This window comes from Bombina bombina, chromosome 7 (genome assembly GCF_027579735.1).
Source record: "Bombina bombina isolate aBomBom1 chromosome 7, aBomBom1.pri, whole genome shotgun sequence".
NCBI lineage: Eukaryota > Metazoa > Chordata > Amphibia > Anura > Bombinatoridae > Bombina > Bombina bombina.
This window is the reverse complement of record NC_069505.1, coordinates 425,198,024-425,224,104: the sequence shown is the minus strand read 5'-3', so window position 1 is coordinate 425,224,104 and position 26,081 is coordinate 425,198,024. Positions and strand designations below refer to the sequence as shown.

The following is a 26,081-nucleotide window of genomic DNA, read 5'->3' as shown; positions in this document are numbered from 1 at the left end:
ATTTCCCTTTAGTATAGGAAAAGCAGATAATGCCACAGATACCGCAGAATATACCTGGGCAGCAATTTCTGCAGGCAAATAAACTCCTCCAGGAGATTGAGAGGAACCGCAAGGCACTGCATGCAACGCCATAGAGGCTTGGGAAGTTTGAGGAGAAAATATGTGGCACTGCCTAAACAGCATCATCCTGAGAGACATGAGGCTAGCAAAAGCATATTAGCTTTAAATATTTTTTTTAAATCTCTTTCAACAAAAGGAACAAAAAATTATGAATTAAAGCATAACATACACTTGTCCATAGAAGCAGGTCTCAAGCTTCATGAACAAATAAAAATGCAAAAAATAAAATACTTAAAAATGAGCACTGTCACTTTAAGTGTATAGAGACTTGCCTTAGAACAGAAGCAACAAATACATATAGGAACAGACCCCTGTTCCAATCTTATACTCCTGTTTCATAATATAAAAATTACCCCAATGCCCTCTAACTATAGAAAGGTTTGAATTGGGACGTTTATTAGAAAGTAACTAATACTTTAAATAATTCCTTAAGGGAAGGACATTTCCTTCATGAGCGCCTCTTCATATGCTGGCGACATTAAAGGTATACTGAACCCAATTTTTTTCTTTCGTTATACATATAGAGCATGCAATTTTAATCAACTTCATAATTTACTCCTATTATCAATTTGTATTTGTTCTCTTGCTATCTTTATTTGAAAAATAAGGCATCTAAGCTAAGGAGCAAGCCAGGTTGTTCACCAAAAATGGTCCAGCATCTAAATTTGCATTCTTGCTTTTCAAATAAAGATACCAAGAGAATGAATAAGATTTGATAGTAGGAGTCAATTAGAAAGTTGCTTAAAGGGGCATGAAACCCAAAAATCTTCTTTTGTGATTCAGATAGAGAATACAATTTTAAACAACTTTCCAATTTACTTCTATCATTTGCTGAAAGGTTTATCTAGTCAAGCTCAGAAGCAGCAAAGAACATAGGTTCTAGCGGCTGATTGGTGGCTGCATATATATTTTGATTGTGATTGGCTCACCAATGTGTTCAGTTAGAAACCATTAGTGCATTGCTGCCCCTTCAACAAATGATACCAAGAGAATGAAACAAATTAGATAAAAGAAGTAAATTAGCAAGTTGTTTAAAATGATATTCTCTAACTGAATCATGAAAGAAAAAACTTGGGTTTCATGTCCCTTTAAAATTGCATGCTCTATCTGAATCACGAAAGAAAAAAATAGGGTTCAGTGTCCCTTTAACTAGCAACAGCAATAACGAAGACATGGAACATTGTGTGCTCCGATTAAAACACAGTCTGTAAACACACTGAGACTGTATACAGTCCGCCGCTCCGTTCTCAGTTGGAGGAGCCGGGATCACGTGAGCGCTTCGGGATCAGTCAAAAAAATGGCGCCGCTCAGTTCTTACTGACAAAGGAGGTGGAGTCAGAAAAACAGTGCGCAGCTAAACAGCGAGCTTAATCAATATACCGTTATCAGAACTGCAATATCACACAGCGATAAAAACCTTTGCAGGATATTAACAAGTTCAGAGCTCTTATAAGCCCCTTGAAAAGAATGTAAATAACCTGGCTTCACCAGATCGTATATTACAGTAAGTGATCACACATAAGCCCATTAAAATTTTAACGGGCGCCATTGCACAAATAAAATTTTGGCTCATAACTGGTTAACCCCTCCATTACCAATAAAGGGGAAGCAGTCGCTCTCACATACCACACAAAGTGCCTGTACACCGCCATAAGTAATATCCTAACTAGGATATATTTTGTCCCAATTAAAGTTTGCAGGTTCCTTAAAAGTGCAGTGTCTCCCATACTTAGAAGGCAAAAAGGCACTTACTTGCATCTAGCCGTCCGGCAGGACAGCTTACACGGTCTGAGAGGACGCCACTCCTCACAGAGACCTGTAGAAAAAAAAGAAAGAACAGAGTAAACCTACTCTGCCTTTCTGTACCATGGGCAGCAAATATGTTCGGAAAACCCAGCAAGGCCCACCTCACAAGTTCCTAACTGCTTTAAAGCCACCACTACCCTACGGAAGAGCTTAACGTGGACTACAGCTAAACCAATTTTCTTCAGACACCAGAACTTCACCTAATCTATTGACAGAGGCAAAGAGAATGACTGGGGATTATGGGTAGGGGAGTGACACTTAACAGCTTTGCTGTGGAGCTCTTTGCCTCCTCCTGCTGGCCAGAAGTGATATTCCCACTAGTAATTGATGACGTTGTGGACTCTCCATATATCTTAGGAAAGAAAGGGGTGTAGTATGGAAGCTGCGTGTGCGCACTTTGCACTACTGTGATGAATCACTACTACATTTCACTAGGTGTGGAAAGATATATTTAGTTAAGTAAAGAGAGAAAGACAAAGCTTCTGGCTGCCTTTACAGCATTAAATCTGGCAACTGTTTTATTGCACTGATGTTAATTTTGGAGTGAAATATCCCTTACAGTTAGAGATCCCTTAGAATTTCCCTTTAGCTGCGCACACGGCCAGTACTGAAGCAGGCGCATACAGAGCGTTGTTACTAAGGAACTCACCTGTTTTCATGGCACTTGGAGCTACAGGGGGTGTGTTGCCCCACCCTGGGTTTGGAGGTCCGGTATCTTCTCCTTCCCCCCAACCTGAAGCAGGTTCATTTGGATCCCCCCAGGCTGAGGTTCCATTGTCAGCCGGAGGCCCTTGTTTTTTATTCCACACTGAAAAGTAAAAACATTTCTGGATTTTCTAAAATGCATAAGTGCTTACAAAAGGTGTCGTGAAACAAAAAAGGCTGTTAAAAAAACAAGAAATGTGAAATACAGAAAACAAACGACCCTAAAAGAACATAAAATCCAAAAATTCTTTCATGATTCAGGTAGAACATACAAATGTAAACAATCTTCCAAATTACTTTGTTTTCTTGTTATCCTTTTGTTGAAAAGCAGGGATGTAAGCTCAGGAGCGTGCACGTGTCTGGAGCACTATATGGCAGCAGCTTTGTAAGAATGTTATCCATATGCAAGAGCACCAAAGGGCATCGCTATTTCCTGCCATAAAGTGCTCCAGACACCTACCTAGGCATCTCTTTAACAAAGAATAACATGAGAACACCACCAATTTGATAATAGAAGTAAATTGAAAACGTTTTTAAAATTGTATTCTCTATGGGTTTTATATATACAGAGTAGTGAGGGCAGGCTCAGTAAGTCCTAATATTTCTGATCTCTTGCCTGAGGAGTAAATGAAATGTAAACTAGGGGTCAGCAAGAATTATAGGGCTCAAGCAGAAGCCAGAGAATCATTTTGTACATAGATATTTCAAGATTACAAAAGGTTAGGAGCCAGAAAAAAAAAACAGAATTTATGCTTACCTGATAAATTACTTTCTCTTGCGGTGTATCCAGTCCACGGCTTCATCCTTTACTTGTGGGATATTCTCATTCCTTACAGGAAGTGGCAAAGAGAGCACACAGCAGAGCTGTCCATAAAGCTCCCCCTCTAGCTCCATCCCCCAGTCATTCGACCAAAGTTTAGGAAGAAAAAGGAGAAACCATAGGGTGCAGTGGTGACTGTAGTTTAAACAACAAAAATTTCACCTGACTTAAATGCCAGGGCGGACCGTGGACTGGATACACCGCAAGAGAAAGTAATTAATCAGGTAAGCATAAATTCTGTTTTCTCTTGCAAGGTGTATCCAGTCCACGGCTTCATCCTTTACTTGTGGGATACCAATACCAAAGCTTTAGGATACGGATGAAGGGAGGGAACAAGACAGGTACCTTAAACAGAAGGCACCACTGCTTGCAAAACCTCTCTCCCAAAAATAGCCTCCGAAGAAGCAAAAGTATCGAATTTGTAAAATTTGGCAAAAGAATGCAGTGAAGACCAAGTCGCTGCCTTACAAATCTGTTCAACAGAAGCCTCATTTTTGAAAGCCCATGTGGAAGCCACTGCTGTGGTAGAATGAGCAGTAATTCTTTCAGGAGGCTGCTGGCCAGCAGTCTCATAGGCCAAACGGATGATGCTTTTCAGCCAAAAGGAAAGAGAGGTAGCAGTCGCTTTCTGACCTCTCCTCTTACCAGAATAGATAACAAACAAGGAAGATGTTTGTCTGAAATCCTTAGTTGCTTGTAAATAGAACTTTAAAGCACGAACTACATCAAGATTGTTTAACAGACGTTCCTTCTTCGAAGAAGGATTAGGACACAGAGAAGGAACAACTATTTCCTGGTTAATATTCTTGTTAGAAACAACTTTAGGAAGAAAACCAGGCTTGGTACGCAAAACTACCTTATCTGCGTGGAACACCAGGTAAGGTGAATCACACTGTAAGGCAGATAATTCTGAAACTCTTCGAGCAGAAGAGATAGCTACTAAAAACAAAACTTTCCAAGATAACAACTTAATATCTATGGAATGTAAAGGTTCAAACGGAACCCCTTGAAGAACTGAAAGAACTAGATTTAGACTCCATAGCGGAGCCACAGGTTTATAGACAGGCTTGATTCTGACTAAAGCCTGAGCAAACGCTTGAACATCTGGTACCTCTGCCAGACGCTTGTGTAAAAGGATAGACAGAGCGGATATTTGTCCTTTTAAGGAACTAGCTGACAAACCTTTCTCCAATCCTTCTTGGAGAAAGGACAATATCCTGGGAATCCTAATCTTACTCCATGAGTAACCCTTGGATTCACACCAACAAAGATATTTCCGCCATATCTTATGGTAGATTTTCCTGGTGACAGGCTTTCAAGCCTGAATCAGAGTATCTATAACTGACTCAGAGAACCCACGCTTTGATAGAATTAAGCGTTCAATCTCCAAGCAGTCAGACGTAGAGAAAACAGAATTTATGCTTACCTGATAAATTACTTTCTCCAACGGTGTGCCCGGTCCACGGCGTCATCCTTACTTGTGGGAAATATCTCTTCCCCAACAGGAAATGGCAAAGAGTCCCAGCAAAGCTGGCCACATAGTCCCTCCTAGGCTCCGCCCACCCCAGTCATTCGACCGACGGACAGGAGGAAAAATATAGGAGAAACCATATGGTACCGTGGTGACTGTAGTTAGAGAAAATAATTCATCAGACCTGATTAAAAAACCAGGGCGGGCCGTGGACCGGACACACCGTTGGAGAAAGTAATTTATCAGGTAAGCATAAATTCTGTTTTCTCCAACATTGGTGTGTCCGGTCCACGGCGTCATCCTTACTTGTGGGAACCAATACCAAAGCTTTAGGACACGGATGAAGGGAGGGAGCAAATCAGGTTACCTAAACGGAAGGCACCACGGCTTGCAAAACCTTTCTCCCAAAAATAGCCTCCGAAGAAGCAAAAGTATCAAATTTGTAAAATTTGGCAAAAGTGTGCAGTGAAGACCAAGTCGCTGCCTTACATATCTGATCAACAGAAGCCTTGTTCTTGAAGGCCCATGTGGAAGCCACAGCCCTAGTGGAGTGAGCTGTGATTCTATCAGGAGGCTGCCGTCCGGCAGTCTCGTAAGCCAATCGGATGATGCTTTTAAGCCAAAAGAAAAGAGAGGTAGAAGTCGCTTTTTGACCTCTCCTTTTACCAGAATAGACGACAAACAGAGAAGATGTTTGTCTGAAGTCTTTTGTAGCTTCTAAATAGAATTTTAGAGCACGGACTACGTCCAAATTGTGTAACAAACGTTCCTTCTTTGAAACTGGATTCGGACACAAAGAAGGTACAACTATCTCCTGGTTAATATTTTTGTTAGAAACAACCTTTGGAAGGAAACCAGGCTTAGTACGCAAAACCACCTTATCTGCATGGAACACCAGATAGGGCGGAGAACACTGCAGAGCAGATAACTCTGAAACTCTTCTAGCAGAAGAAATAGCAACCAAAAACAAAATACCAAAGCTTTAGGACACGGATGAAGGGAGGGAACAAGACAGGTACCTTAAACAGAAGGCACCACTGCTTGCAAAACCTCTCTCCCAAAAATAGCCTCCGAAGAAGCAAAAGTATCGAATTTGTAAAATTTGGCAAAAGAATGCAGTGAAGACCAAGTCGCTGCCTTACAAATCTGTTCAACAGAAACCTCATTTTTGAAAGCCCATGTGGAAGCCACTGCTGTGGTAGAATGAGCAGTAATTCTTTCAGGAGGCTGCTGGCCAGCAGTCTCATAGGCCAAACGGATGATGCTTTTCAGCCAAAAGGAAAGAGAGGTAGCAGTCGCTTTCTGACCTCTCCTCTTACCAGAATAGATAACAAACAAGGAAGATGTTTGTCTGAAATCCTTAGTTGCTTGTAAATAGAACTTTAAAGCACGAACTACATCAAGATTGTGTAACAGACGTTCCTTCTTCGAAGAAGGATTAGGACACAGAGAAGGAACAACTATTTCCTGGTTAATATTCTTGTTAGAAACAACTTTAGGAAGAAAACCAGGCTTGGTACGCAAAACTACCTTATCTGCGTGGACCACCAGGTAAGGTGAATCACACTGTAAGGCAGATAATTCTGAAACTCTTCGAGCAGAAGAGATAGCTACTAAAATCAAAACTTGCCAAGATAACAACTTAATATCTATGGAATGTAAAGGTTCAAACGGAACCCCTTGAAGAACTGAAAGAACTAGATTTAAACTCCAGGGAGGAGTCAAAGGTCTGTAAACAGGCTTGATCCTAACCAGAGCCTGAACAAATGCTTGAACATCTGGCATAGCTGTCAGTCGTTTGTGTAGTAAGACAGATAAAGCAGAAATCTGTCCCTTTAGAGAACTCGCAGATAATCCTTTATCCAAACCTTCTTGCAGAAAGGAAAGAATCTTAGGAATTTTTACCTTATTCCAAGGGAATCCCTTGGATTCACACCAGCAGATATATCTTTTCCATATCTTGTGGTAAATCTTTCTAGTTACCGGTTTTCTGGCCTGAACCAGAGTTTCAATCACCGAATCTGAAAACCCACGCTTTGATAGAATCAAGCGTTCAATCTCCAAGCCGTCAGCTGGAGGGAGACCAGATTTGGATGTTCGAATGGACCCTGAACAAGAAGGTCCTGTCTCAAAGGTAGCTTCCATGGTGGAACCGATGACATATTCACCAGGTCTGCATACCAAGTCCTGCGTGGCCACGCAGGAGCTATCAAGATCACCGAGACCCTCTCCTGTTTGATCCTGGCTACCAGCCTGGGAATGAGAGGAAACGGTGGGAACACATAAGCTAGGTTGAAGGTCCAAGGCGCTACTAGTGCATCCACTAGAGTCGCCTTGGGATCCCTGGATCTGGACCCGTAGCAAGGAACCTTGAAGTTCTGACGAGACGCGATCAGATCCATGTCTGGAATGCCCCATAATTGAGTCAACTGGGCAAAAATCTCCGGGTGGAGTTCCCACTCCCCCGGATGGAATGTCTGACGACTCAGATAATCCGCTTCCCGGTTTTCCACACCTGGGATGTGGATCGCAGATAGATGGCAGGAGTGATTCTCCGCCCATTGTATTATTTTGGTTACTTCTTTCATCGCCAGGGAACTCCTTGTTCCCCCCTGATGATTGATATACGCAACAGTCGTCATGTTGTCTTATTGGAATCTTATGAATCTGGCCTTTGCAAGCTGAGGCCAAGCCCTGAGAGCATTGAATATCGCTCTTAGTTCTAGAATGTTTATCGGGAGAAGAGACTCTTCCCGAGACCATAGTCCCTGAGCTTTCAGGGATTCCCAGACCGCACCCCAGCCCACTAGACTGGCGTCGGTTGTGACAATGACCCACTCTGGTCTGCGGAAGCTCATTCCCTGGGATAGGTGGTACAGGGATATCCACCAACGGAGTGAATCTCTGGTCTTCTGATCTACTTGAATCACTGGAGACAAATCTGTATAGTCCCCATTCCACTGTTTCAGCATGCACAGTTGTAATGGTCTTAGATGAATTCGCACAAAAGGAACTTTGTCCATTGCTGCAACCATCAACCCTACTACTTCCATGCACTGAGCTATGGAAGGACGTGGAACAGAATGAAGAACTTGACAAGCGCTTAGAAGTTTTGACTTTCTGACATCTGTCAGAAAGATCCTCATTTCTAAGGAATCTATTATTGTTCCCAGGAAGGGAACTCTTGTTGACTGAGAAAGAGAACTTTTTTCTATGTTCACCTTCCAGAAAGGCCAGAACGATGTCTGTATGAGCCTTTGCTTTTGAAAGGGACGACGCTTGTATTAGAATGTCGTCCAAGTATGGTACTACTGCAATGCCCCTCGGTCTTAGAACCGCTAGAAGGGACCTGAGTACCTTTGTGAAAATCCTTGGAGCAGTGGCTAATCCGAATGGGAGGGCCACAAACTGGTAATGTTTGTCCAGAAAGGCGAACCTTAGGAACTGATGATGTTCTTTGTGGATAGGAATATGTAGGTACGCATTCTTTAGATCCACGGTAGTCATAAATTGACCTTCCTGGATAGTGGGTAGAATCGTTCTAATGGTTTCCATTTTGAACGATGGTACCCTGAGAAATTTGTTTAGGATCTTTAAATCCAGAATTGGTCTGAAGGTTCCCTCTTTTTTGGGAACTACGAACAGATTTGAGTAAAATCTCATTCCTTGTTCCGTCATTGGAACTGGGTGTATCACTCCCATCTTTAGCAAGTCTTCTACACAATGTAAGAACGCCTGTCTCTTTATTTGGTTTGAGGATAAGTGAGACATGTGGAACCTTCCCCTTGGGGGTAGTTCCTTGAATTCCAGAAGATAACCCTGAGAAACTATTTCTAGCGTCCAGGGATCCTGAACATCTCTTGCCCAAGCCTGAGCAAAGAGTCTGCCCCCCACTAGATCCGGTCCCGGATCGGGGGCTACTCCTTCATGCTGTTTTGTTAGCGGTAGCAGGCTTCTTGGTCTGCTTACCCTTGTTCCAGCCTTGCATCGGTTTCCAGGCTGGTTTGGACTGTGAGGCATTACCCTCTTGCTTAGAGGATGCAGAATTAGAGGCCGGTCCGTTCCTGAAATTACGAAAGGAACGAAAATTAGACTTATTCTTGGCCTTGAAAGGCCTATCTTGTGGGAGGGCGTGGCCCTTTCCCCCAGTGATGTCTGAGATAATCTCTTTTAATTCTGGTCCAAAGAGAGTTTTACCCTTGAAGGGGATGTTAAGCAATTTTGTCTTGGATGATACATCCGCTGACCAAGACTTTAGCCAAAGCGCTCTGCGCGCCACAATTGCAAACCCTGAATTTTTCGCCGCTAATCTAGCTAATTGCAAAGCGGCATCTAAAATAAAAGAGTTAGCCAACTTAAGTGCGTGAACTCTGTCCATAACCTCCTCATATGGAGTCTCTCTACTGAGCGACTTTTCTAGTTCCTCGAACCAGAACCACGCTGCTGTAGTGACAGGAACAATGCACGAAATGGGTTGTAGAAGGTAACCTTGCTGTACAAAAATCTTTTTAAGCAAAACTTCCAATTTTTTATCCATAGGATCTTTGTAAACACAACTATCTTCGATAGGAATAGTAGTGCGCTTGTTTAGAGTAGAAACTGCCCCCTCGACCTTAGGGACTGTCTGCCATAAGTCCTTTCTGGGGTCGACCATAGGAAATAATTTCTTAAATATAGGAGGGGGAACAAAAGGTATGCCGGGCTTCTCCCACTCCTTATTCACTATGTCCGCCACCCGCTTGGGTATAGGAAAAGCATCGGGGTGCACCGGAACCTCTAGGAACTTTTCCATCTTGCATAATTTTTCTGGAATGACCAAGTTGTCACAATCATCCAGAGTAGATAACACCTCCTTAAGCAGTGCGCGGAGATGTTCTAATTTAAATTTAAATGTCACAACATCAGGTTCAGCCTGTTGAGAATTTTTTTCTGAATCTGAAATTTCCCCATCTGACAAAACCTCCCTCATGGCCCCTTCAGATTGGTGTGAGGGTATGACAGAACAATTATCATCAGCGCCCTCCTGCTCTTCAGTGTTTAAAACAGAGCAATCGCGCTTTCTCTGATATGCAGGCATTTTGGATAAAATATTTGCTATGGAGTTATCCATTACAGCCGTCAATTGTTGCATGGTAATAAGCATTGGCGCGCTAGAAGTACTAGGGGCCTCCTGCGTGGGCAAAACTGGCGTAGACACAGAAGGATATTATGTAGAACCATGTCTACTCCCTTCATCTGAGGAATCATCTTGGGCAATTTCATTATTTGTGGCAGTACTGTCCTTACTTTGTTTGGACGCTATGGCACAATTATCACACAATTTTGAAGGGGGAGACACATTGGCTTTCATACATATAGAACATAGCTTATCTGAAGGCACAGACATGTTAAACAGGCTTAAACTTGTCAATAAAGCACAAAAACCGTTTTAAAACAAAACCGTTACTGTCTCTTTAAATTTTAAACAGAGAACACTTTATTACTGAATATGTGAAAATATATGAAGGAATTGTTCAAAATTTACCAAAATTTCACCAGTGTCTTAAAGCATTAAAAGTATTGCACACCAATTTTCAGAGCTTTAACCCTTAAAATAACGAAACTGGAGTCGGTTACAGATTTAACCCCTATACAGTCCCAGCTACAGCCTTTGCTGTGACTTTACCAAGCCCAGAGGGGAATACGATACCAAATGACGCCTTCTAGGAACTTTTCCAACTACTCTCAGGTCCTCACACATGCATCTGCATGTCTTGTACTCAAAAACAACTGTGCAGTAAAGGCGCGAAAATGAGGCTCAGCCTACAACTGGGAAGGCCCTTCCTGACTGGAAAAGGTGTCTAACATAGTGCCTGACGTTAAAAAACGTTCCCCAAGTTTATAAGTGTGAATTATCAGCATAAACATGTATAAAATGTCCAAATAAAGCAATCGATTTAGCCCATAAAAGTGTCTACCAGTTTTATAGCCCATATTAAGCCCTTTATTCTGTTTGAGACTAAGAAAATTGCTTACCGGTTCCCCATGAGGGGAAATGACAGCCTTCCAGCATTACACAGTCTTGTTAGAAATATGGCTAGTCATACCTTAAGCAGAAAAGTCTGCTAACTGTTTCCCCCAACTGAAGTTACTTCATCTCAACAGTCCTATGTGGAAACAGCAATCGATTTTAGTTACTGTCTGCCAAAATCATCTTCCTCTCACAAACAGAAATCTTCATCTTTTTCTGTTTCAGAGTAAATAGTACATACCAGCACTATTTTAAAATAACAAACTCTTGATAGGAGAATAAAAAAACTACAACTAAACACCACATACTCTTAACCATCTCCGTGGAGATGTTGCCTGTGCAACGGCAAAGAGAATGACTGGGGTGGGCGGAGCCTAGGAGGGACTATGTGGCCAGCTTTGCTGGGACTCTTTGCCATTTCCTGTTGGGGAAGAGATATTTCCCACAAGTAAGGATGACGCCGTGGACCGGACACACCAATGTTGGAGAAACTAGATTTGGATGCTTGAACGGACCCTGTATTAGAAGATCCTGCCTCATTGGCAGTGTCCATGGTGGGACAGACGACATGTCCACTAGGTCTGCATACCAAGTCCTGCGTGGCCACGCAGGCGCTATCAGAATCACCAAAGCCTTCTCCTGCTTGATTCTGGCGACCAGGCGCGGGAGGAGAGGAAACGGTGGAAAAACATAAGCCAGATTGAAGGACCAAGGCGCTGCTAGAGCATCTATCAATACCGCCTTGGGGTCCCGGGACCTGGACCCGTAGAGAGGAAGTTTGGCGTTCTGACGGGACGCCATCAGATCCAATTCTGGAGTGCCCCATAGCTGAGTCAGCTGGGAAAATACCTCCGGGTGGAGTTCCCACTCCCCCGGGTGAAAAGTCTGACGACTTAGAAAATCCGCCTCCCAGTTGTCTACTCCTGGGATGTGAATTGCTGAGAGATGGCAGGAGTGATCCTCCGCCCACCTGATTATTTTGCTTACTTCCGTCATCGCTAGGGAACTCTTTGTTCCCCCCTGATGTTGTCCGACTGAAATCTGATTAATTTGGCCCCAGCTAGTTGAGGCCATGCCTGAAGAGCGTTGAATATCGCCCTCAGTTCCAGAATGTTTATCGGGAGAAGCGTTTCTTCCAGAGACCATAAGCCCTGAGCTTTCAGGGAGTCCCAGACCGCACCCCAGCCCAACAGACTGGCGTTGGTCGTTACAATGACCCACTCTGGCCTGCAGAAACATATTCCCTGAGACAGGTGGTCCTGAGACAACCAGAGAAGAGAATCTCTGGTCTCCTGGTCCAACTGAATTTGAGGAGACAAATCTGCATAATCTCCATTCCACTGTTTGAGCATGCATAGTTTCAGTGGTCTGAGGTGTATCCGAGCAAAAGGGACTATGTCCATTGCCGCTACCATTAATCCGATTGCCTCCATGCACTGAGCTACAGATGGCCGAGGAATGGAATGAAGAACTCGGCAAGTAGTTAAAAGTTTAAATTTTCTGACCTCCGTCAGAAATATTTTCATTTCTACTGAATCTGAGGAACTGATGATGATCTTTGTGGATAGGGATATGCAGGTACGCATCCTTTATATCCACGGTAGTCATATATTGACCTTCCTGGATCATAGGTAAGATTGTCCGAATGGTCTCCATCTTGAATGATGGGACTCTGAGGAATCTGTTTAGAATTTTTAGATCCAGGATTGGTCTGAAAGTTCCTTCTTTTTTGGGAACCACAAACAGGTTTGAGTAAAAACCCAGACCTTGTTCTGCAATTGGAACTGGGTATATCACTCCCATCGTATGTAGATCTTCTACACAGCGCAAGAACGCCTCTTTCTTTGTCTGGTCTGTAGACAGACGAGAAATGTGGAACCTTCCCCTTGGAGGGGAGTCCTTGAATTCTAGAAGATATCCCTGGGTAACAATCTCTAATGCCCAGGGATCGTAAACATCTCTTACCCAGGCCTGAGCGAAGAGAGAGAGTCTGCCCCCTACTAGATCCGGTCCCGGATCGGGGGCTACCCCTTCATGCTGTCTTGGTAACAGCTGCAGGCTTTTTGGCCTGTTTACCATTGTTCCAGCCCTGGTAAGGCTTCCAGGTTGCCTTAGGCTGTGAAGCGTTACCCTCTTGCTTTGCAGCTGTAGAGGCTGAAGCCGGACCGCTCTTGAAGTTACGAAAGAAACGAAAATTAGCTTTGTTTCTAGCCTTAAAGGGCTTGTCCTGAGGGAGAGCATGGCCCTTTTCCCCGGTGATTTCTGAAATAATCTTTCAATTCTGGTCCGAAAAGGGTCTTTCCCTTGAAAGGGATATTTAATCATTTGGATTTTGACGACACATCGGCCGACCATGACTTGAGCCAAAGCGCTCTGCGCACCATAATGGCGAAACCTGAATTTTTTGCCGCTAACTTAGCTAATTGCAAGGCGGCATCTGTGATAAAAGAATTAGCCAGCTTTAGAGCCTTAATTCTATCCATAATTTCGTAATATGAGGTCTCCGCCTGGAGCGACTCCTCCAGCGCCTCAAACCAGAAAGCCGCTGCATTAGTTACAGGAATAATGCAGGCAATAGGTTGGAGAAGGAAACCTTGTTGAACAAAAATTTTCTTAAGTAAACCTTCTAATTTTTTATCCATAGGATCTTTAAAAGCACAACTGTCTTTAATTGGTATGGTTGTGCGCTTAGCAAGTGAAGAAACAGCCCCCTCTACCTTAGGGACCGTCTGCCACGAGTACCGCCTGGGGTCAGTTATGGGGAACAGCTATATGGACAGCTCTGCTGTGTGCTCTCTTTGCCACTTCCTGTAGGGAATGAGAATATCCCACAAGTAAAGGATGAAGCCGTGGACTGGATACACCTTGCAAGAGAAAAATGCCAAGCCCTCCGACAGAATGCCAACTTCTGATTGGCTAAAACTACCACATACCAACAAATATCCATAATAGTGAGAAGTATTCAAATTGCTGGATCCAATTCTGAATTAAAATCTATTCACTTACCATCTACATGTACATGGTGAGCTGCACTGGGACATTGTGCCTCCTTGCTTCTGCACACAAATTGTGCTTGCACGACACTCACTACAGACTGTAAATTTAATTGTGAAACCTATGTATGGTGCAAATTACCTGACTGCATACTACTTAGTGATTGCTTACAGCAGTGCACAAACTCATTTGCAGCTAGTGCTAAGTGGCCATAATTAAGGGACATAAGATAATTATTGCAAACAATGCTGCCATATAGTGCTCAATACACGTGCACGCTCTTGAGACTACCGAGGTATGGTTTTCAACAAAGGATACCAAGTGAACAACGTAAATTTGAATATTAAATTGAAAAGTCTGTTAAAATTGCTGCTTTATCTGATAAATGAAAGCTTCATATGATTCATGTTTGGACACTGCCACTGGGATCTGCAAGATCTTTCCTGTACTGTCAAGCTTTGTTTTAAGAGACTTTGCAGTGCAAACATTGTGGAATCTTTGTGCTCTTTTCTAGAACCAGAATGTTTTACTGGCATCCAACTATACTACATTTAGCAGAAGACAACAAAAAGCAGAACAATCAGAATTCTGGGAATTAACGAACCACTGGAGGGACAAATTAAATGTCTTCAAAACTGCCTTTACAAAAAAACACACACACACCTAAGAATACAAGGTGCCAGGGTCTTTATAGAGCATAGGAGATGCACCATGTCAATGTATTTAACAGTAACAGCAAGCACAGGGAATACTGAACTGATTAAAGGGCCACGATACCCAAATGTTGAAAGTGATGCAGCATAGCTGAAAAAAGCTGACTAGAAAATATCTCCTGAACATCTCTATGTAAAAAAGAAAGTTATTTTACCTCAAAAGTTCTGCAGTTGCCCGTCCCAATGTAAAGAACTTTAAGCAGCAAATCAGTATGTCTGTCCCGGGACAGCTAAGGGAGTGAGCCTCATGCACTCATGTTTTTTCCCTATTCAGTTTAAGAAAGTTTACCATGAAATCTCATGAGAGTTAAGTCAAATCTCATGAGATCACAGTAAAAGTTCATGACCTCAGCACTGTTGATGCTGATTGGCTGCTGTTGATTTCTTCATATTGTTTTTTTTTACCTGCAGCTGGGAGCAGAAGAAGCTGCTGAATTATACCTTTTAACACAGAACTTACTCTGCTGAGCTGAGGAGATTGAGAGGTAAAATATCTTCCTTTTTTACATAGAGATGCTCAGGTGATATTTTCCTGTCAGCTTTTTACAGTTATACTGCATCAGTTTCAAGTGATTTAGCATATGAGTATTATGTCCCTTTAATATAAAAATGTCATGAGTTAAATGAATGAAATTTATAGGGGAATACATTGAGTTTAAAGGGACACTGAACCCAATTTTTTTATTTCATGATTCAGATAGAGCATGCGATTTTAAGCAACTTTCTCATTTACTCCTAGTATCAATTTTTCTTTATTCTCTTGCCATCTTTATTTGAAAAGCTGGACCATTTTTGATTCACAACCTGGGTTGTCCTTGCTGATTGGACAGCACCAATAAACATGTGCTGTCCATGGTACTGAACCAAAAATTGGCTGGCTCCTTAACTTAGATGCCATCTTTTTCAAATAAAGAAAGCAACAGAATGAAGAAAAAATGATAATAGGAGTAAATTAGAAAGTTTCTTAAAATTGCATGCTCTATATGGATCCTGAAAGAAAAAAAGTGGTTTCAATGTCCCTTTAATGCCCCTGCCTGGCTTGCTACGACATACTATGCCATGAAAGTCATCTTCTGAGGTTCAGTATATTGTTCTTGTTGGTTTGTTTCTTGTGAACAAGTGCAGATTACACTTAAATTTGTTTAAATTCGGAAAAGAACAGGAACATTTTTTTTTCTCTGAACAATAAGGTGGGTTGAAATTATATATACTGGTATACCCCACCCATACAGCGGGTTAGGTACCGGGGTCCCGCTGTAAAGTGAAAACCACAGTAAAGTAAGGCAGTTTTAGCTTTTTCACTTGCCAGTGTGTTTAAAAAAAATTGAAAACATATTTGAACTAACATATATTAAAGGGACATAATACTCATATGCTAAATCACTTGAAACTGATGCAGTATAACTGTAAAAAGCTGACAGGAAAATATCACCTGAGCATCTCTATGTAAAAAAGGAAGATATTTTACCTCACAATTTCCTCAGCTCAGCTGAGCTGTGTAAAAAGTTATACTCAGCTGCTCCCAGCTGCAGGTAAAAAAATTAAAAAAAATCAAGAAATGAACTGCAGCCAATCAGCATCAGCAGTGCTGAGGTCATGAACTCTTACTGTGATCTCATGAGATTTGACTTAACTCTCATGAGATTTCATAGTAAGCTTCCTTTACCTGATTGGTGAAATAATATGAGAGTGCACAATGCTAGTCCCTTCAGATGTCCCAGGACAAACACACTAAAATGCTGCTTAGAAATCCTTTACAATGGGAGGTGGCTACTGAGGAACTTTTGAGGTAAAATATCTTTCTTTTTTACATAGAGATGCTCAGGTGATATTTTCTAGTCAGCTTTTTACAGCTATGCTGCATCACTTTCAAGTGTTTAAACATTTGGGTATTATGGCCCTTTAAGTGTGCAATAGTGCTACGTTTAGTTTAACACTAGCACAGCGTTCAATAAATACTGTACCTGTAAAATAATGACAATTACTGTAGGACAATTTGCCAGATTATAGCACTGAGACACAGATTGCACTGCAATGCTGTAAACAGAGTGAACTGCGCATAACAAAAAGGTGCCAGTTACTATTCTCACAATGATTACAGCACTGTTTCAAAATCCATGGAGGTTGAACTTCAGCTCCACAAAGCGCTGCATTAGCGAAGCGTTGTAAAGCGAGGTATACCTGTATGTATGTATATATATATATATATATATATATATATATATATATATATATATATATATATATATAAATCACCTTCTTAAAGGGATAGGAAAGTCAAAATTTAACTTGCATGATTCAGATAGAGCAGGTCATTTTAAGACACTTTTATATTCACTTCTATTTTCAAATGTGCTTCGTTCTCTTAGTATCCCTTGTTAAAAAAATGAATACGCACATATCATACACTAGTGGGAGCTGCTGCTAAGTGGTGCCTGCACACATTTGTCTCTTGTGATTGGCTAAACAGATATTTTCAGCTTCCTGTCAGTAGTGCAATGCTGTCCCTTCAGCAATGGATAACAAGAGAATGAAGAACATTTAATAATATAATTAAATTGGAAAGTTGTTTAAAATTGTATGTTCTATCTGAATCATAAAATAAAATTTTCGGGTTTACTATCCCTTTAATGTCAAACTAGACAAATAGCCCCAAAAGCCATGTACATGGTACGTAACCTTTTCTCATTAGGGGCGCAATTGAATTTTCATTCCACGTAGAGAGTGAACCCATTAGGACTGCTATGAAGCAATCTGTACACTGTATACAGATACATGGCTGACATTCAAAAGAAAAATGATTTAGCAAGATATGTGCCACTATTGTGTTTAGCAGTGACAATATCTGCTTACACATCTGATAAAATGGTGTACTTATTGTACTGAACTAGAAGATACAAATATCCGTATCAGAATACACCATACGGAGAGGATAAATCTCCGTATTCTCCATAGATCTATATACAGATAAAACTGTCTGGCTCCTAAAAGTATGTCTGGCAACTAAATTTTCTTACTGGCTTCAGATTTGTTGACTACTCCTCTAAATGTCTGCCTGTTTCTAAGCCCCTGCAGGCCGCCTCTTATTTGCATTATTTTATTAGCTTTTCACAACAAGACACTGCTAATACATGTGCAAGACACAGCACTGATTTGCTAAAATGCAAGTCTGTAAAAAGCACTGAAATAAGGGGGCAGTCTGCATATGCTTAGATACAAGGTAATCACATAGGTAGAAAGTATATTAATATAACTGAGATAAGGGACAGTCTGCAGAGGCTTAGATACAAGGTAATCACAGAGGTAAAAAGTACATTAATATAACTGAGATAATGGGCAGTCTGCTGAGGGTTAGATACAGGGTAATCACAGAGGTAAAAAGTATAGTAATATAACTGAGATAAGGGGCAGTCTGCAGAAGCTTAGATACAAGGTAATAACAGAGGAAAAAAGTATATTAATATAACTGAGATAAGGAGCAATCTGCAGAGGCTTAGATACAGGGTAATCACAGAGGTAAAAAGTATATTAATATAACTGAGATAAGGGGCAGTCTGCAGAGGCTTAGATACAAGGTAATCACAGAGGTAAAAAGTATATTAATATAACTGAGATAAGGAGCAGTCTGCAGAATCTTAGACACAAGGTAATCACTGAGGTAAAAAGTGTATTAATATAACAGATAAGGAGAAGTCTGCAGAGGCTTAGATACAGGGTAATCACAGAGGTAAAAAGTATATTAATATAACTGAGATAAGGGGCAGTCTGCAGAAGCTTAGATACAAGGTAATAACAGAGGAAAAAAGTATATTAATATAACTGACATAAGGAGCAGTCTGCAGAGGCTTAGATACAAAGTAATCACAGAGGTAAAAAGTATACTAATATAACTGAGATAAGGGGCAGTCTGCAGAGGCTTAGATACAGGGTAATCACAGAGGTAAAAAGTATATTAATATAACTGAGATAAGGGGCAGTCTGCAGAGGCTTTTCTCTTGGTATCGTTTGTTGAAAAACAGTTAGGTAATCTCAGGGGCATGCATGTGCCTGAAGCACTATATAGCAGAGGTTTTGCAATAATGCTTTTACCATTATACATTTTCAGGATAACTAAATGGCAGCAGTGTTGTTATCCAGAGATGTGCATGTGGTCTGCCACGAGAACTAATTTGACAAAAGAAATGGGAAACTATTTTTTATTTGTATGCTCTGTCCGAATAAGGAAAGTACAAAATGGAGGTTTGGTGTCACTTTAAGCTGCAGCAATTGGTAACAATGTGGGTTCCTAAGCTCCCAGACTTATTGGCCAGCCGTGCTCGAACATGAGCTATTTGCTTATGTAATGCTATATGTGGGCAGCAGATGCTGCTTGTGAGTCCCTAGCTGAATACCTTGTCTGCCGGCAGTTTGATAAATTGGATCTGTAGATTCCTTCCGACATCAGTCAACACCATAGCCTGATCTGTATGACACAGCATTAAAGGGGCATGAAACCCGCATTTTTTCCTTTCATGATTCAGATAGAGCAGCAATTTTAAATAACTTTCCAGTTTACTTCAATTATCGTATTTGTTTTGTTGTCTTTAAATCCTTTGTTGAAAAAGGATACTTAGGTAGACTCAGGAGCTGCTGATTAGTTGCTGCATACAGTATATATGCCTCTTGTAATTGGCTGACCAAACTGTTCAGATAGTTCCCAGTAGTGCATTGCTGTTTCAACAAAGGATACTAAAAGAATAAAGCAAATTATATCATAGAAGTAAATTGGAAAGTTGTTTAAAAACATAAATTATGCTTACCAGATAATTTAATTTCCTTCTGTATAAGGAGAGTCCACAGCATCATTCCTTACTGTTGGGAAATACTGAACCTGGTCACCAATCACACGCAGCACTGATGTGCAGCAACCAATCAGGAGCTACTGAGCCTTTTTAGATATGCGTTATTTATGATATAAAGAGAATGAACCAAATTAGATAATGGAAGTAAATCGAAAAGTTGTTTAAAATCGCATGCTCTTTCTAAATCCTGAAAGAAAAAATGTGGGTTTAATGTCCCTTTAAATATCTCTCCCACTTCCCCCATCCCCCAGTCATTCTGCTGAGGGAATAAGGAACAGTAGGAGAAATATCAGGGTATAAATGGTGCCAGAAGAAAATATAATTTAGAGGGCCGCCCATGGGAGAACACGGGTGGGGGTCGTGGACTCTCCTTATACAGAAGGAAATAAAATGATCTGGTAAGCATAATTTATGTTTTCCTTCTTAATATAAGGAGAGTCCACAGCTTTATTCCTTACTGTTAGGAGACGTATACCCAAGCTCTAGAGCAGTGATTTTTAACCTTTTTTTTGCCGTGGCACACTTTTTTACATTAAAAAATCCTGTGGCACACCACCATCCCAAAATTTAAAAAAAAAAAATCACACATTGTAGCCTAATACAGCATATGTATATACACATAAACACAAACACACACATACTGTATGTATTGTGCTGTTATGCCATGCCTCCTACAAACTACAGCACTGGGAGTAAAAAACAAGCAAAGTTTAAAAAATATGTCACACTGTTGTCAGTCTGCCGTGGCACACCTGAGAATCTCTCACAGCACACTAGTGTGCCACGGCACACTGGTTGAAAAACACTGCTCTAGAGGACACTGAATTAATAACGGAAGGGACAAAAAGAAAAGCGCACCCTAATCTGAGGGCACCACAGCCTGCAAAACCTCTCTCCTGAAAGCTGCTTCAGTTGAAGCAAAAACATCAAACTTGTAAAATTTAGAAAAAGTACAAATCTGATCCATAGAGGCCTCTTAAAGGCCCAAGAGGAAGCCACTGTTCTCCTGTGATGAAAGGCAAAGAATGACTGGGGGATGGGGGAAGTGGGAGAGGTAGTTAAGCCTTTGGCTGGTGTGTCTTTGCCTCCTCCTGGTGGCCAGGTTCTTATTTCCCAACAGTAAAGAATGATGCCGTGGACTCTTCTTATATTAAGAAGGAAATTGTGTTCTCTATCTGAATCATGAAAGAAATAATTTGGGTTTCATGTCCCTTTAAAGGAACTAGAGGGATCTCTGTATTTAAACTATTAAAGGGACAGTAAAGTCTAAATTAAACCTTAATGAATCAGAAAATACAATTTCTTCTATAAGGTACGACGAGTCCACGGATTCATCCTTTACTTGTGGGATATTATCCTCCTGCTAACAGGAAGTGGCAAAGAGCATCACAGCAGAGCTGTCTATATAGCTCCTCCCTTAGCTCCACCCCCCAGTCATTCTCTTTGCCTACTCTAAGTACTAGGAAGGGTAAAGTGAAAGGTGATAAAATATTTGTTCATCAGGGTTTTCTTCTCCAACCTATAGCGTGCATTGTTCCCGTAACTACTGCAGCTGCTTTTTGGTTCGAGGCTCTGGAGGCGGCTCTTCAGGTTGAGATCCCATTAGATGATATTCTGGATAGAATTAGGGCTCTCAAGCTAGCTAATTCTTTCATTACAGATGCCGCTTTTCAACTGGCTAAATTAGCGGCAAAGAATTCAGGTTTTGACATTTAGCGCGTAGAGCGTTATGTCTTAAGTCCTAGTCTGCTGATGTGTCATCAAAATCTAAGCTTTTAGCCATCCCTATTCGGGCCTGTACTGAAAGAGATCATTTCAGACATCACTGGAGGGAAAGGCCATGCCCTTCCTCAGGATAAGACAAATAAGATTAGGACCAAACAAAATAATTTTCGTTCCTTTCGAAACTTCAAAGGTGGTCCCTCTACCTCTTCCCCTGCTGCAAAGCAAGAGGGGAATTTTGCTCAATCCAAGTCAGTCTGGAGACCTAACCAGACTTGGAACAAAGGTAAACTGGCCAAGAAGCCCGCTGCTGCCACCAAGACAGCATGAAGGGATGGGACCGGATCTAGTAAGGGGCAGACTTTCTCTCTTTGCTCAGGCTTGGGAAAGAGACGTTCAGGACTCCTGGGCTTTAGAAATCGTAACCCAGGGGTATCTTCTAGATTTCAAAGATTCTCCTCCAAGGGGGAGATTCCATCATTCTCAATTGTCTGTAAACCAGACAAAAAGAGAGGCGTTCTTACGCTGTGTAGAAGACCTATATACCATGGGAGTGATCTGCCCAGTTCCGAAAACAGAACAGAGGCAGGGGTTCTACTCCAATCTGTTTGTGGTTCTCAAAAAAGAGGGAAACTTCAGACCAATTTTAGATCTCAAGATCCTAAAAAAAATTCCTCAGAGTCCCATCCTTCAAGATGGAGACCATTCGGACTATTTTACCAATGATCCAGGAGGGTCAATATATGACCACCATGGACTTAAGGGATGAGTATCTACACATCCCTATCCACAAAGATCATCACCAGTTCCTCAGGTTTGCCTTTCTGGACAAGCATTACCAGTTTGTGGCTCTTCCCTTTGGGTTGACCACAGCTCCCAGAATTTTCACAAAGGTGCTAGGGTCCCTTCTGGCGGTTCTAAGGCTGCGGGGCATAGCAGTGGCGCCTTATCTGGACGATATTTTAATTCAGGCGTCGACTTACCAGCTAGCCAAATCTCACACAGACATCGTGTTGGCTTTTCTAAGAAGGTGAACGTAAACAAGAGTTCACTTATCCCTCTCACAAGAGTTCCATTTCTGTGAACTCTGATAGATTCGGTGGACATGAAAAATTTTCTGACAGAGGTCAGGAAATCAAAGATTTTAACCACCTGCCGAGCTCTTCATTCCATTCCTCGGCCGTCAGTGGCTCAATGTATGGAGGTAATCGGACTAATGGTAGCGGCAATGGACATAGTTCCGTTTGCTCGCTTGCATCTCAGACCACTGCAACTATGCATGCTCAAACAGTGGAATGGGGATTATGCAGATTAATCTCCTCAGATAAATCTGGATCAAGAGACCAGAGACTCTCTTCTTTGGTGGTTGTCACAGGATCATCTGTCCCAGGGAATGTGTTTCCGCAGGCCAGCATGGGTCATAGTGACGACTGAAAGCCAGCCTATTGGGCTGGGGTGCAGTCTGGAATTCCCTGAAAGCACAGGGTTTGTGGACTCAGGAGGAGGCTCTCCTCCTGATAAATATTCTGGAACTGAAAGCGATATTCAACGCGCTTCAGGCGTGGCCTCAGCTGGCTTCGGCCAAATTCATAAGATTCCAGTCGGACAATATCACGACTGTAGCATATATCAATCATCAGGGGGGGAACAAAGAGTTCTCTAGCGATGATAGAGGTTACCAAAATAATTCGATGGGCAGAGACTCACTCTTGCCATCAGCAATCTATATCCCAGGAGTGGAGAACTGGGAAGCGTATTTTCTAAGTCGTCAGACTTTTCATCCGGGGGAGTGGGAACTCCATCCGGAGGTGTTTGCACAATTGATTCAGCAATGGGGCACACCAGAATTGGATCTGATGGAGTCTCGTCAGAACGCCAAACCTCCTTGTTACGGGTCCAGGTCAAGGGATCCTCAGGCAGTACTGATAGATGCTCTAGCAGTACCCTGGTCGTTCAACCTGGCTTATGCGTTTCCACCATTTCCTCTCCTTCCTCGTTTGATTGCCAGAATAAAACAGGAGAGAGCTTCAGTGATTTTGATAGCACCTGCGTGGCCACGCAGGACTTGGTATGCAGACCTGGTGGAAATGTCATCTCTTCCACCATGGACTCTGCCACTGAGACAGGACCTTCTGATTCAAGGTCCGTTCCAACATCCAAATCTAGTTTCTCTGCGGCTGACTGCATGGAGATTGAACGCTTGATTTTATCCAAGCGAGGTTTCTCTGAGTCGGTCATAGATACCTTGATTCAGGCTCGAAAGCCTGTCACTAGGAAAATTTATCATAAGATATGGCGTAAATATCTTTATTGGTGCGAATCCAAAGGCTACTCATGGAGTAAGATCAGGATTCCTAGGATTTTGTCCTTTCTCCAATTAGGATTGGAGAAGGGGCTATCAGCTAGTTCCTTAAAGGGACAGATATCTGCTTTATCAATTCTACTGCACAAGCGTCTGTCAGATGTTCCAGACGTTCAGTCGTTCTGTCAGGCTTTAGTTAGAATCAAGCCTGTGTTTAAACCTGTTTAAATCTGAATTTAGTTCTTAAAGTTCTTCAAAGGGTTCCGTTTGAACCTATGCATTCCATAGATATTAAGCTTCTATCTTGGAAAGTTCTGTTTTTAGTTGCTATCTCTTCGGCTTGAAGAGTTTCTGAACTATCTGCGTTGCAACGCGACTCGCCATATCTTGTTTTTCATGCTGATAAGGTGGTTTTGCGTACCAAACCTGGATTCCTTCCTAAGGTTGTTACTAATAGGAATATCAATCAGGAAATTGTTGTTCCTTCCCTGTGTTCTAATTCTTCCTCTAAGAAGGAGCGTCTGTTGCACAACTTGGACGTGGTTCGTGCTTTGAAGTTTTACTTGCAAGCAACCAAGGATTTCCGTCAAACATCTTCTTTGCTTCTTGTCTATTCTGGAAAACGTAGAGGTCAAAAAGCTATGGCTACCTCTCTTTCTTTTTGGCTGAAAAGCATCATCCGTTTGGCATATGAGACTGCTGGACAGCAGCCTCCTGAAAGGATTACAGCTCACTCTACTAGAGCGGTGGCTTCCACATGGGCTTTTAAAAATTATGCTTCTGTTGAACAGATTTGTAAGGCTGCGACTTGGTCTTCGCTTCATACCTTTTCCAAATTTTCCAAATTTGATGCTTTTAATTCTTCGGAGGCTATTTTTGGGAGAAAAGTTCTTCAAGCAGTGGTGCCTTCTGTTTAACCATCTGTCTTGTCCCTCCTGTTCATCCGTGTCTTGTAGCTTTGGTATTGTATCCCACAAGTAAAGGATGAATCCGTGGACTCGTCGTACCTTATAGAAGAAAAGTAAATTTATGCTTACCTGATAAATTAATTTCTTCTATGGTATGACGAGTCCACGGCCCGCCCTGTCATTTTAAGACAGATTATATTTTTTTGATTTTAAACTTCAGACACCTCTGCACCTTTTAGTTTCTCCTTTTTCTTCCTGTACCTTCGGTCGAATGACTGGGGGGTGGAGCTAAGGGAGGAGCTATATAGACAGCTCTGCTGTGGTGCTCTTTGCCACTTCCTGTTAGCAGGAGGATAATATCCCACAAGTAAAGGATGAATCTGTGGACTCGTCGTACCATAGAAGAAATTAATTTATCAGGTAAGCATAAATTTACTTTTTAAACACATTTTGAATTTACTTCTATTATGAAATTTGCTTAATTCTCTTGGTATCAGTGCTGGGACACCCCAGAAACACACCCTGATGGGGTCTTAAACCCCTTGAGTGTTCCCAACTTCATATAGATGCTCTGCATGCTCTGCAGCGGAGGCGGACCAGGCCCTTGTGGCATTAAAGAGACAAGAAAGCCAAAACATTTCTCTTGTGACAGAGAAGACCATTCTAAAAAAGTTTCCAATTTACTTCTATTAATACATTTGTTCCCATGATATTGTGTGCTGAAGAGACACATAGGTAGGCATCTGGGGCACTGCATGACAAGAAATAGTGCTGCCATCTAGTGCTCTTGCAAATGTATAACATTCTTGTAAAACTGCTGCCATCTAGTACTCTTGTAAAGGGATAAAATTCTTGCAAAACTGCTGCCATCTAGTGCTCTTATAAAGGGATAACATTCTTTTAAAACTGCTGCCATCTAGTGCTCTTGCAAATGGATAACATTCTTGTAAAACTGCTGCCATATAGTGCTCCAGAAATGCCTGCTACTAAGCATACGTCCCTTTTCAACAAAAAGATAACAAGAGAATGAAGACAATTTGATAACAGAAGTAAATTGGAAAGTTGTTTAAAATTGCTTCTCTATCTGAATCATGGGGGGGGGGGGGGGGAGAGAAAAAATAGGTTTCATATCCCTTTAAGGCAGATCAGCATTTGGACAATATAAATATAAAAAAATCAGAAATACAGATCATACTACAAAACTGCCAGCCTGGAGTATACAGAGGAAGGATATTTCCTATGGACTTCTGGGAAGTTTCTACCCATGTGGTACCGAGCTATAGCCACAAATGAAAGTCACGATCATACAACTTTTACATGAACAATCTTCAGATCATTTTTAGAAATGTAAAATTATATATATATAAAAAAATAACAGCATTGTGCCACCCGAAGGGAAGCTGGAAATCCCTAACGTATTCCATGTCAGAGCAACAATATTACAGAAATACATTTTTTTCCAGTCTGGTTAGCATCTCCTAAATCAATTTCTTCTTTGTAGCATTGATAGTGTGAAACATGTCATTACTATAAAGTACAGATCACAACAGATACACAGCGCACTCTGACAATGTACAAGTAAAGTTAATAAAACATGCCACAGATGAACCATAAACTTTATAAAAGAACTCAAACTGTGTGTAAATTTAGCACGAATACAGTAAATTGA

General features: G+C 41.6%; 2 protein-coding genes across 6 annotated transcripts in view; both read right to left on the bottom strand.

The window, feature by feature from the left end:
- The window catches only part of FAM83F (family with sequence similarity 83 member F), an 818,594-nt gene that overhangs the window by 439,389 nt on the left and 353,124 nt on the right, over nt 1-26,081 (bottom strand). The gene's annotated exons all lie outside the window — the stretch shown is intronic.
- The window catches only part of TNRC6B (trinucleotide repeat containing adaptor 6B), a 330,819-nt gene that overhangs the window by 136,965 nt on the left and 167,773 nt on the right, over nt 1-26,081 (bottom strand). For all 5 annotated transcript variants that reach the window (XM_053721289.1, XM_053721285.1, XM_053721286.1 and 2 more), the window contains one exon: nt 2,576-2,734. In XM_053721289.1, the coding sequence (XP_053577264.1) occupies nt 2,576-2,734 (159 nt within the window). The remainder of the gene's footprint in view (nt 1-2,575; nt 2,735-26,081) is intronic.